Raw genomic sequence first — 12959 nt, forward strand, 5'->3', positions numbered from 1 at the left:
CAGGAGCTGCTGAAGTGGTGGGTACAGCACCGCAGGCTGTTGGTGGCAGAAATGTAGGGCTATCTTGCTGGTGCTACCTCGGCGTAGGGATCGCCACCCAGCTTGGCTCTTACCCTGGAACAGGCAGGCTTGAGCCGCTCCATTGTGAACAGCTTGGGCAAGTGCCTAATAAAGAGGGCGTTGGGCTAGATTGCTTCCCCAGGCCACTGGGTGCACGGAGACCCCGAGAGGCCAAAGACTGGCGCTGAGTTCTTAGGGTACGAGCAGTGTAGGTGCCCTCGCATAGAAGAGAGCATCTGCTGCAGTGATCCTGCTACATGCACCACCACCACCTGGCCTGGGGTCGTGGCCACAAAATGACTCATGCTCTCCCCTGCGGCGCTGCAGTGAATAGGATCAACTCCAGGCCCTATGATCTGCATAGGTGGTGAGCGCTTCCACTGTCTCTGCCCCATGTTGCTCCTTCTGGTTACCGGGGACTCCTGGTGACAGTTTGTGCAGTCTACACTTGTTCAGCCGCTAGGGACTCCTGTGGGGTCTAGACATGATCAGCCCCTGGGGCGCACCCATGAAATAGTGGTCTCCATCAGAGGGCGGGGGCACCTCATAGCATCTGATGCTTATGGAGTTGAGAAGCTGCAACACCCCAAGGGGGACTGCACTGCAATCATTCTCGTGAGGTACCTGGGAGGCACCTGGGCCTTGAACTGCATTGCCCCGAAGGGGGGTGGTGGGTGGGGATAGGGGGCCTGATGGCAGTGTCAGAGCTCGGGCAGTGGCATTGAAGCTTCTTGGAGGTACCAACTCCAGTACGCTGCAAAGGTGGCTGGCAGGAGGGAACTTGTAGCCACCTTTGCTGGGTGCCAGGAGCAGGGGCACCCAAGGGGCTTGGAATGTAGCCTGGGGGGGGATTGGGGGGGGTGGAGACTGCCTTGACCTGCCCCTTGGGAAAGCCTCCCAGGTGGAGTACCTCATCTAACTGATGCGAGTCAGAGAGCCTGCGTGGCGCAGGCCTGGTGCGTTGAGGTCCAATCTACGCCTGCCCGTGCTGATGTACATCGGAGCTCCTGTTTGTGACCATGGGTAAGGACCGATTGTCGTGCTCCCTCCCAGTGAACACTATCAAGCAATACACCCCTTACGCCAACAGCTGTAGAGGACCACATGCCAGGAGGGGTTGGACAATCAGGAGGTGTCCTCAGAAAGAGACCAGGAGCCCACACGAGCGGTGGTGGTCATACATGGCTCTCGCACTGCACTTGAGCACAAAATAGAGATTGTCTCCATAGATGTCAACCTCCTCCGTGCGGATCTAAGGAAAATAGCAGATAAAGTCATAGTGGCCGAGGTCCACATAGAGAGGTTACAGGGAGTGGTCACAGCCCTAAAACGTCAAATGGCCAAAATGTCAACAGTCCCTAGCGAGCTTGAATGCTAGGTGGAGAACGCCAAGGGTCACGCCCGATGCAGCAACATTCGCATGCTGCGGTTCCCGGAATGGGTGGAAAATACCTTGGCCAAGCCCTTCCTTGAGAGTGGGGTCTGGACGGCACTCCGGACAGCGCTCCAGCCCCGTGGACAGTCAGACTTCTACATAGTGGAATGGGCGCACAGGGCTTTGGTCCCCTTCACCCTCAACCTGAGGCCCTGCAGAGGGCGATCATCACAAAGATCCTTAATTACGGCAATAGGGACTGCATCCTCAGGGACTCCAGTGAACATGTAGTGCCTCTCTTCGAAAGGTGTAAAATAGCAATATAGAGTGACTATAACAGGAAGGTACAGGAGCAATGCAAATCCTTTCTGAGTGCGAAAACAAAGCTCCATGTGCTACAATTGAAGTGCATGACCCTGTACCCTCAAATCAAGCTGAAGGTTTTCTCGCAGGGGAAAAGCACACTTTTTTGACCTTCTGGAGGATGTTTGGGAGTAACTGTAGCTTTGGGAGTGGCTGGAGCCTCGCAGTTCCGGCCTCCGTGGGCCCCTCTGCGTAGCTGCTATAGAGTGTCTCACCGGGGTTCTGGCCCCTCGGACACTCAGCAAATAACTATACAGGATGATGGCGCCATGCAGATGCACACTGAGGAGGGCCCAGTGGTGTTGCCGGTTGGAAGGACCCCTCCCACTGAGACTGCAGTGTGGACCAATGCCCAGGAGCCTGAGTTGGACATTGTACACTTGTTGCATTTGGAATGGGGAGCTGAAATATTAAAGTGGAATGTTGTACGTGCTGTGCCTCCACACACTGGTTGCCTACCGCTGTTGTATGTTGTTGCTGTCCATGTGTGGTTGATAGCATAGAGATGTAGAATGCTGGAGATATGTCGGGCTTTGTCTCGCTTGCTGGCCAGAATGGATCATTGAGCTGGTGCTTGCACTAGGCTAGTGAATGTTGGGCGCTGGTTTGAGGCTTGGAAGGCAAGGACTGGATCCCGCAGCTGGTGTCTGGGCAACATAAGTGTTGCTGTTCAATTGGCCTGTGGGCTGGTCGTGTTGACATGTCCCTGTTGGACGGGTTGAGATGCTGTGCAGGTCCTGGTACATTCAGTGAGTGGGCATCGGTAGACATCTTTTCACTCTGTGTTGTCTGTTGGTTGAGGTGTGGGTTTTTTGTTCTAAATGTTTGTGTTAGTTCATGATTCTGAAGCAGCTGTATTTGAACACGGGGAGGGGTCCACGAGACCTCATGCTTTGACATGGGGGGTGGGGGGTGAATTTAGGCTGCTGACTTAGAATGTCAGAGGCTTAAGCTCTAACACAAAAAGGTTTAGGGTTCTCACCTTTCTGAAATGCCATTGGATTAGCATAGCCTATCTGCAGGAGACCCATGTGGATGATGCCGGGCCTCGAAGCCTGGCCAGAAAGTGGAGGGGTCAGATATTTTACTCCTCATACTCCAAGGGGACACTAATTTGTGCAGTCCCAGGCACGCCGTTCTCCTTAACTTATGTTGAGGCAGATTTAGAGGGCAGGTATGTGCTGCTGTATTCCACCCTGGAAGGAAACAAATAGCTGCGTTGAATACATACACACCGATTGTAGACAAACCCACTTTTTATCCAGCAATGCAGGATTTGCTGGCTCAGGAGGTGGACACCCCGATCTTCTGGCTGGGAGACTAACTGCATGCTGGATGGGGTTCTGGATAGGATTCCCCCCCCCACTAAGGATGGCACTAAACCTCACGACTGTAACACTTCTGGGGGTCATTGATTATTTGGATCTGGTGGATGTTTGGCACGCGCACCCACCACCACATGCAGCAGGCATATACATGTCACTCCCTGACTCACAACACATATAGCAGATTAGAATCTTCATGATGACAGAATGGGGGTGACACACTTCGATCAGTTCCTCTCGGATCACTCTGTGGTATCTTGTACACTGGCATGGGGAAATTCGGCACAGAAAGAGGTTGTATGGAGATTCCTGGCGAAGGTGCTCTTGGACCCGGTAGGGAGGGAAACTATGTCACAGGCTACAAAGGACTACTTTGACACCAACTAGGGCAGCATAGCTCAAAAGGCCAAGAAGAGGGAAGCACTTATGCCTGTGCTACACAAAACCTGTGTGGGGCTGACTTGTGGGATACAACGACAGATCCAGGCAACCTTTGAAAAGGGGAGATGGACCTGTGATGCAGGCACAGAATCTGAAGGACCTTGACTCCTGCAGGGCTGAACTGGAGCTGCAAAGGCGCATAGCTGATATCTGGGACCACCTAGATAAGTACATTTTGAAACAATACAGGCAGCGGCTGCACTGGGAAGGAGACAGGCCGGGCAGGCTGCTGGCTTGGATACTGTGCAGAGAGACCGCCCCATTTCCAACAATATGTCTAGTGGCCCCGAACGGCGTCAGTGCAATGAGCAGGGTGGGCATTGTGTTTGCATTTCAGTGCCATCTAAAGCAGGCATACAGAGCAGACCATCGGATCACTCCGGACGGGTATGGATGTTTCCTGGCTGGACTAGATCTCCTTAGACTCAGGGAAAAGGCAGTCGGGAGCCTAGACTCTGCTATTGAACTGGAGGAGTTGTGTGCAGCCCTGAGAGCATTGCTACAGGCCAAGGCTACGGGTGGGGATGGATTCCCGGTGGAATTCTTCAAGGAGTTCTCGGACATGGTCACAAAGGGCCAACTTGAGGTTTTCCTTGGGAGAGGGGTGCTCCCGCCCGCTATGAGAAAGGGGGACAAATGCATGTTGCTTAAGCTAGGCAGGGATAAGACGGATCCCTCAGTGTATAAGCCACTCACCATGATAAACTCCGACGTGATGGTCCTTTGCAAGCTATTGGCAGCCCGCTTGAACCCTCTTATGACCAGCCTGGTAGACATTTGTCACATGTCATGCACAAGGTTGAGCGGGATGAGGGGAGAAGGCTCTGGTCTTCGTTGACCTGGAGAAAACTATTGACTGTGGTTATCTGCTTGAGGTGCTGAAGGTCATGGGGTTCGGGCCTCAATGTCACGGCTGGAGCGGTCTTCTTTACACCGAGCCCAGTGCGTGTGGGGCAATGCCGCTCAGACAGTTGGGCTTTGGTTCGGGGGACACGACAATGGTGTCCCCGCTTCTTTTCACACTTGCAAAGTAGCCTCTGGCGGTGTGGGCCCCGCGGGAACTGCAAGACGGAAGAATACAACTGGGTGCCACAGTTATATTATATCCTTATATGGAGATGATGCAATGTTTTACCTTGCCTCCCCTTGGGAATCCCTTGGTATACTGGTGCAAATCCTGGACGGATTCGGGGCTGCAGATTAATCATGGTAAGTCCCTGCTGGTCGCCCTGGCAGCATTAGTGGGGACTCATGTGGAATCCCTGCCGGAAGTAGGCTTGTGCTGGGAGGTAGTGAAATTCAGGTACTTCGGGGTAGTAGTTGCGCGCACCAGGGTACAGCAACAACGTCTTAACATGGGTAGAGTATTGGACTCACTGAGAGTCACAGTCACCTGTTGGAACACGCTCCCGCTGTCGCTGATGGGTCAGATGGCCATCTCCAAGATCGTACTCTGGCCATGCTGCTTATATATCATTCAGAACTCCCTTTGCTTTCTGCCCACTAGGGTATTTAAAGACCTGGATTTGTTCCTTGTTTCTCTTCTCTGTGCCGGTCAACGTAGCAGAGTGGCCTTGTCCACCCCAACACAGTGCTACAAGGCTAGTGGCCCGGAGGTGCTGTAACTAGACCTGTATTATTATGCTACTCAGAAGAAGCATGCTGTGCAATGGCTTGATACTGGGGACAACTGGGAGAAACGCTTGTTGGCAGGGATGGTCGACGTAGGGCACCTACCGGCAAAATTAATGAAAGGGACGGGGGTCTCGGAGGATGTCCCTTTCGTAGTGCGGCAGATGGCACAAATTAGGCAAAGGCTGGTGACTGTGGTGATTAGACATGCCCCATCCACCGAAAACTGACCAGTGTGCGTGCTGGCTTTGGTCTGACAAATGGATGAGAACATGTTCTAGGCCTGGAGGGATGGGGTTGTGAACAGCTTGGGGACGTGTAGCCTAATGAGCACTTTATTTGCTTGGAAGTTGCCCAAACAGAGTTTGCACTGGGACAGGGACACTTCTTTCATCACGCTGGTCTGGCGGAAATGGCCAATTGGACATGGACCACCTTCCACGCGGCGCCGGGGGCATCAGCCACTTTGGGAGTCCTGTTGACCTGCGGGTTGGCAGGCACAAGATATAATTGTTGTACAAAGCCATAAGAATAGATGCTGTGGGAGGCTGGACGCGGGCGCAGGTGGCGTGGGAGGGGTACCTTGGTGCGTCCTTGGGGGATGCGGACTGGGCACGCGCTTGCTAACTAGACAGTATTGCGCAACGCCTGCTTTAAACGGGGTCATTATAATTTCCTGCAGTGCACTTACCTGACCCCTGTAATTCTCCATCAGATATCACAGGCCCATACTGACAATTGCCCCAGATGTGGATCTAGCGGGGACGACTTTCTTCACTTGGCCTGGGGCTGTAGTGCAGTCTACCACTTCTGGGACTGGGTGGAGAGTGAACTTACAACGGTAACCTCAATACAGGTGTTGGTAAATCCACAATGCTGTTTATTCGTAGACGTTTGAAAGCCTAAAGGCCGATGAATTCTTATAACTGATGCGAGTTCTTGCCAAGCGCATGGTGTCAATCACCTGGATGGGACAGCGGGCTCCTGAGATAGCCCACTGGCACAGGGATGTTGCTGAATGGTTATTAGCAGAAGAGGCCAGGAGGGATGAAAAAGTGAAGAAGGATATCACTGTGCGGTGTGAGCTAGGAGATAGGCTCATATCCCCGGAGGCTGTACCGAGTAGTGAGGATTGTGAAGGCCCCGAGTGATGGCTCGTCTTGGATTGTGACTCCTGGGTGGGGAACAGGCAAATGTCTGTCATCGAATGGTGTGCCTGTGTCATTGACATATGTTTGTTTATCATGACCTGTGAAGTTGCCCCCCTTGTTTACTTCCTGCATTCTGTGTCTGAAATCCAGGCCGCTGTTATCTTTAACTATTGTAACAAGCATTTACAATGCAATGGTTTTGCCTTTGTTAAAGTTAGAGCTATTGGCATTGCTCTTGACACTCTGAAGCTCCACTCTGAAGCTCCACTCTGAAGCTCCACTCTGAAGCTCCACTCTGCACTCTGAAGCTGCACTCTGAAGCTCCACTCTGCACTCTGAAGCTCCACTCTGAAGCTCCACTCTGAAGCTCCACTCTGAAGCTCCACTCTGAAGCTCCACTCTGAAGCTCCACTCTGAAGCTCCACTCTGAAGCTCCACTCTGCACTCTGAAGCTCCACTCTGCACTCTGAAGCTCCACTCTGAAGCTCCACTCTGCACTCTGAAGCTCCACTCTGAAGCTCCACTCTGCACTCTGAAGCTCCACTCTGAAGCTCCACTCTGCACTCTGAAGCTCCACTCTGCACTCTGAAGCTCCACTCTGCACTCTGAAGCTCCACTCTGAAGCTCCACTCTGAAGCTCCACTCTGAAGCTCCACTCTGAAGCTCCACTCTGAAGCTCCACTCTGAAGCTCCACTCTGAAGCTCCACTCTGAAGCTCCACTCTGAAGCTCCACTCTGAAGCTCCACTCTGAAGCTCCACTCTGAAGCGCCACTCTGAAGCGCCACTCTGAAGCGCCACTCTGCAGCTCCACTCTGCAGCTCCACTCTGCAGCTCCACTCTGCAGCTCCACTCTGAATCTGCAGCTCCACTCTGAATCTGCAGCTCCACTCTGAATCTGCAGCTCCACTCTGAATCTGCAGCTCCACTCTGAAGCTCCACTCTGCACTCTGAAGCTCCACTCTGAAGCTCCACTCTGAAGCGCCACTCTGAAGCTCCACTCTGAAGCTCCACTCTGCACTCTGAAGCTCCACTCTGAAGCTCCACTCTGCACTCTGAAGCTCCACTCTGAAGCTCCACTCTGTACTCTGAAGCTCCACTCTGAAGCTCCACTCTGCACTCTGAAGCTCCACTCTGAAGCTCCACTCTGCACTCTGAAGCTCCACTCTGAAGCTCCACTCTGAAGCTCCACTCTGAAGCGCCACTCTGAAGCGCCACTCTGAAGCGCCACTCTGAAGCGCCACTCTGAAGCTCCACTCTGCAGCTCCACTCTGAATCTGCAGCTCCACTCTGCACTCTGAAGCTCCACTCTGAAGCTCCACTCTGAAGCTCCACTCTGAAGCTCCACTCTGAAGCTCCACTCTGAAGCTCCACTCTGAAGCTCCACTCTGCACTCTGAAGCTCCACTCTGAAGCTCCACTCTGCACTCTGAAGCTCCACTCTGAAGCTCCACTCTGCACTCTGAAGCTCCACTCTGAAGCTCCACTCTGAAGCTCCACTCTGAAGCTCCACTCTGAAGCTCCACTCTGAAGCTCCACTCTGAAGCTCCACTCTGAAGCTCCACTCTGAAGCTCCACTCTGGCTGAACATAACAGTCTGCAGTTTCACACGTTACATTTGTGTTAGCTGCATTACGTCATAATTTATTGTCAAAGGCTGGTTCAAATATGTTCTTTCAATGTTTCAAGCTGTTTTCAAGCGTTCACGCTTTAGTCAGCCCACTACCGAGCAGACTGACCCGGACCCAGCCCAGTCCATCCAGGGCTTTCAGTGGCATTCATCACAGTGTCTCACCGGAAGGCGGGCATCAGAGAGAAGCGGGAGGGGGCGGGAAAGGGGGAGGAGAGAGCTGACGACGGCCGGCCGGAGCAGAAGACGGGCACCAAAACAAGCGGGAGGGGGCGGGAAAGGGGGAGGAGAGACGCTGACGACGGCCGGCCGGAGCACGAAGGCGGGCACCAGGAAACAAGCGGGAGGGGGAGCAAGGGAGGTGCCGGCAATGCCGGAACAGACTCGGGGGCGTTCCCGGCGTCGCGTGACGTCGGCAAAAGCCAAAGAATGTCGGGAACGCCCCCGTGTCTGGTCCGGCATTGACGGACAGGCCCCTCGTCCAATGGCAAGGCTCCATTTACGGAGCCAGCCAATGAATGAGGAGGGCCGACCCAAAGCACACTACAATTCTCATCAGGTTTTCGCCTGCGCGAAAAAGATGCGCAGAGCGCATCTTTTTGGCGAGGCAAAACCTAAAAATGAAAAATAAAGGCTTAAAAAAAATAAACTGTATTCATGCATTGCAACATTGAAAATTAACCAGATCCGCTAACATTCATAAAGGCACTGGGCCGAGAGAGTCATTAACTTGGGACTCTGGAGGCTTTGTGAATGTACACTGAAGGCGAACATGGTCCCACTCAATTAATAGGTGGAAGGCACCATGTTTGCTATGGTACCAGGTATGGAGTTCTAATTTGTGAAAAATGTATTCTACACACTTCTAATTTCAGAGATCAGCATTTCAACTGTTCTATTCAGCAAAGTATGCAATAACGATGCATTCTCTGACTAGCCATGTACCTACACTCAGTGATACCCTTTTGTGCCATGCTATGATATACTTGGGAACCATGCTTCATAATGCTCCCATAACTTTTTTCTTGACTGACTAATGACAGCTATCACCGGGAAAGTGATGGAAAGAATGCAGTCCTGTCTGACCACTGCAGACCTAATGCTTAGAAAACCGAGCCCCCAAAGGTACATGCAGGGTCACATTTAAAATAGCTGGATGATCCCTGCACCCAAATTACAAGTGTGTAAAATTATGTGATTTGGTTCGGTGAAATTTAGTGAAATTTCATTAAAACTTTGCAAAAATATGCTTACAGAGCAAAATGTTTGCCATCATCTTGCGTGACTTTTCATGCTAGGACATACCTCACACAAAAATGTTACACAAGAATCCGGCAAGGGGCTTTTTGTAACAGAAAACACCTCTCTGCAAGGCCTTCTCCAGGACGCCAAATTACTTCAGAAACAAATTATGCAAAAATGGCCTAGTGTGAAATTTTGAAAAAAAAATGCTAATGTGGAATAACCCAAGATTCGGGAGTTTGTTAATGTAATTTAAATGTTGCCCAGGCTTACAACCAAAACCTACCTAGTCAAAAAAGTCAGCCAGGAATTAACCTATGCACCACAATGGTTACGACGGTCTAACGTGAAATTATATTTGATCCTGTTCGAACCTGCCTTTAATAAACACTGAGAGCACCTTTTACAGGAGTTTTCCTACCAACATGCAGCTGCACATGTATAAAAGTTGAGAGCTAACTGAGCTCCAAACTAAGGTCACCTATCACTTCGTATATGAGGTGACAACCAAGAACCACGGGGGATTCAACAAGATGGAACGAGTGTGAACATAACTTAAATAATGTCTCTGATCACTTTCATTCCGAGAAGATCCTCTCTGTGGGATTGTAACAGCAGTGAGTAGTCGAGCTTTGCATTAAATGACTAATCAATTCAATTTAGATTCTTTAAAAGGAAAGACTCTTCAGTTCCAAACAGAAAACCCAACTTTCAATTGTTTTGTGAAACCTTAAAAAATGTAAAAGGAGCTAACATGCCTGACCTTTTTGAAACACAAAGAGCTTATTTCTCCAGGCATAAAAATGATATCTACAAAAACAGGTAGATTCCTAATGCTTTGTATTCACAAGATGCAATATGTGTGGATCATTTCTAGGCCCAGGCAGTGAACTCCTCTCCGTTCGAAGAGTTTGCAGAGTTTCTGCACTACGCGGAGCTTACAGAGTGCAGAAAACTCTGCTCCGCGTATTGCAGCAGAGTATTCCCCCCGCTCGCGAACCGTAAGTTTGCGAGCCGCTGGAAGACCAGTGGTAACGGCAGTTCGCACTGCACTTCGCCACTTGCGGAACTCTGAAGAGTTTTTTGTAACTTTAAGGAGTTCCACATGGCGAAACTCTGCGAACTACACCCAGTGATAATTTCATGGCATCTGCCTAGATCCCCACTGTCCCATGCTCGGTCATATCTTCAATTTGCGCTCCTAGAACATTTTGACCCACAGACCCTCAACAAGAGATTTTTACTCAAAGGAATAGTAAGGACACATAACAGCGTCGAGTATTGTGAGCAATGCCATGTAATAACGCCTTTTTTTGTGATACATTTTATTTCAGGCTCTGAACTCCTTGCTTTGTAAGAATATTCCTGCACATCAGCAATGGATGATAAAGATGTGGCTGGGTCATGTGCAAAACGTAAATTAATACAAAACCCATGGGGTGCTGCAGTGGACAGGGAAGGCGCTGAGATCACGTGTAAGAGTCTGCAAGTCGTGACAGAAGGCAGAGCTAGCACAATTGTCACGAAAACACCAAGTGCCTGTTTTCAGTAACTACACTGGTGCAATGGAGTGGTGGCGACAAGAGCACTGCTCAAAATACGTTAATTGGCAGCAATGCACTACAGAGACATTTTGAATGACAGGTTGTATAGAAGAGATAAGAGACTGAGTGCCGGGTGGGCTACTAAAGAGTTATTTGGTAGCACGTGCACACCTGTAAACAGAATATGGCCACTTCCTTCATCCTATAAAGTCACAACTGAAGTTGACATGGGCCATCACTCTCTCCACCCCTGCTACCCGGAGAGTCTATCATTACAGAAACGTGTCTCAGAGCATTACATTCATTAGTGTCCACTTAATAAAAAGAACCCAGAAGCAGATTGACCCATGCGATAACAGGCTCACAGTACACTGATGTCAGCTAAAAAATAGAAGGTTTTGTTAAATAAATTCGATGCCTTCATATTTGACGTCACCAATCTTAGTCTCAGGGAGCAAGAAGCGCCCATCCAGGGTGAAGGCCATAATGTAGGTGGCCACTTTCCCAGCATCCTCCTCTGACTTAAGTGCCACAATTATTTGGTCATCTGTGTCGGGGATAAACTTAAAGGAGGAGAAGCCATGGCTGGGCATAACTTTGCCGATATGACTGACACTTATGTCCTTAAAGTCCTGGGTGGCACGCAGCATGATGTTGGTGCCACGGAGCTCATCCTCCTTCTCACTGTAGCGTTCTTGGCTGGCACGCCGTGGCAGGAAAAACCAGCGCTGCAACGTGTCGCTCCAGGCTGCAGACTCATGGATCAGATAACCTGGACAGGAAGATAAAAAAGGCGAGAGTCAGTACTGTAGTTCCAGGTCTGATCAGGGGCTATCCATAATAAAGTATCAAAATCAGAGGCAACTTTGACCAGCGAGATACATTAGAACTGGCATTAATGCAAAAATTAGCAGAAGAAATCAAGACTTGAGATTCTGCTATAAGCAGAGGAAAGTATTGGTACTTATAATCTATGTTGAACCGGCTTTAGTGTAATAAAAAGGTGATTCGACTCCAACCAGGGGGAGTTAGGCCTGGGATCTACTTGAGATAAGACAGAGCCATTAGAACTTGGGGATGTACCTCCTGGCGAGAGGAGTGTATCAGATCATGGGATCCTTTCTGGTCAGGGAGAGATTTCAGTAAAAGGAATCTAGCTTAAAGTAGTATTAAGTGGGAAGGCTACATCATGATTCAACTTCGAGCAAGCAGAGAAATCACCTCTGAACAGCAGAAGGATGGCGATTCACGTTCATTAGACAGGACAGGGATGGAACCCGCTCTGGAAAGGGAGGTCTGAATACCCAACAAGTGTCAGGCAGAGGTATAAAGACACAGGAAATAGCACTGACCAAGGAGAGGAGTCACATCTGGAAATTCATTTCTGGCCAAGGGTGTCAGGACTGGGGCTCTAGTGCCAACGAACAGGAGCATTAGGAGGGAGAAACCAGCCCTGCAAAAAGAGCTTCATGCAAGGAGGGGCATTAAGGATAAGATGGGGATCTGGTGACTCCTCACTAGATCTTCTCAGAAATCAGAAATTACCTTGGGCAAGGATCAGGCTCTCAACCATAATGTCCCGGGGAGGCATTGGAAATAGGGTGGGCAATATGGCTTTGACCATGGGTATTAACGTTTGGCTTCCTCTCCAGGCAGACAACTGTTCCCCACCTAACAGCATCTACTCTGTACCAGGACAAACCTCCTGCATATCAGCACACACATCAAATATAGTAAATTGAGCCCCCTCCTAATCAAGACAAGCATCATACAAAACAAGATAAGCTTCCTCAGACCTTATCCACACCAACCACCCTCTCCTTGCTATACAGCGCCTAGTCTCAATAATTCATGCCTTTTCCTCCTAGTCCATGGCTCATCTGTGGTACATCAAGGCCACTTTACTGTGCTGCCTGACTACTCGTTGCCTCTTATGTAGTATGTGTATTTTCCTCCACACTAGGGCAATGCCTTATTCACACTAGGTCACCCTTCACTCCTACAAGGGTTTCTTAACTGCCAGGCACTACCTTCTCTTGCCTGCATGGTCACTAGGCTGCACCTTCTTCTCACTAGGCCACACTGCCTCAATAGATGACAACGCTTCCTAACCAGACCATCCTACTTCATTTCTACACTGGGTACTACCTCACCACTAGAAAGTGAATCATCAATTGCTTATTCATGCCTCATTCTTCT

General features: G+C 50.2%; 1 protein-coding gene across 3 annotated transcripts in view; it reads right to left on the reverse strand.

Moving 5' to 3' along the window:
• Positions 1-10440: 10440 nt before the first annotated feature.
• Positions 10441-12959, reverse strand: part of CANT1 (calcium activated nucleotidase 1) — a 130991-nt gene continuing 128472 nt past the window's right edge. The window contains exon 4 of one of the 3 annotated variants that reach the window (XM_078653968.1): positions 10441-11532. In XM_078653968.1, coding sequence (XP_078510094.1) covers positions 11162-11532 — 371 coding nt within the window. In that variant the 3' untranslated portion in view covers positions 10441-11161. The remainder of the gene's footprint in view (positions 11533-12959) is intronic. The other 2 variants (XM_078653969.1, XM_078653970.1) reach the window with 2 other exon arrangements.

Source organism: Lissotriton helveticus, chromosome 7 (assembly GCF_964261635.1).
Source record: "Lissotriton helveticus chromosome 7, aLisHel1.1, whole genome shotgun sequence".
Classification (NCBI taxonomy): domain Eukaryota; kingdom Metazoa; phylum Chordata; class Amphibia; order Caudata; family Salamandridae; genus Lissotriton; species Lissotriton helveticus.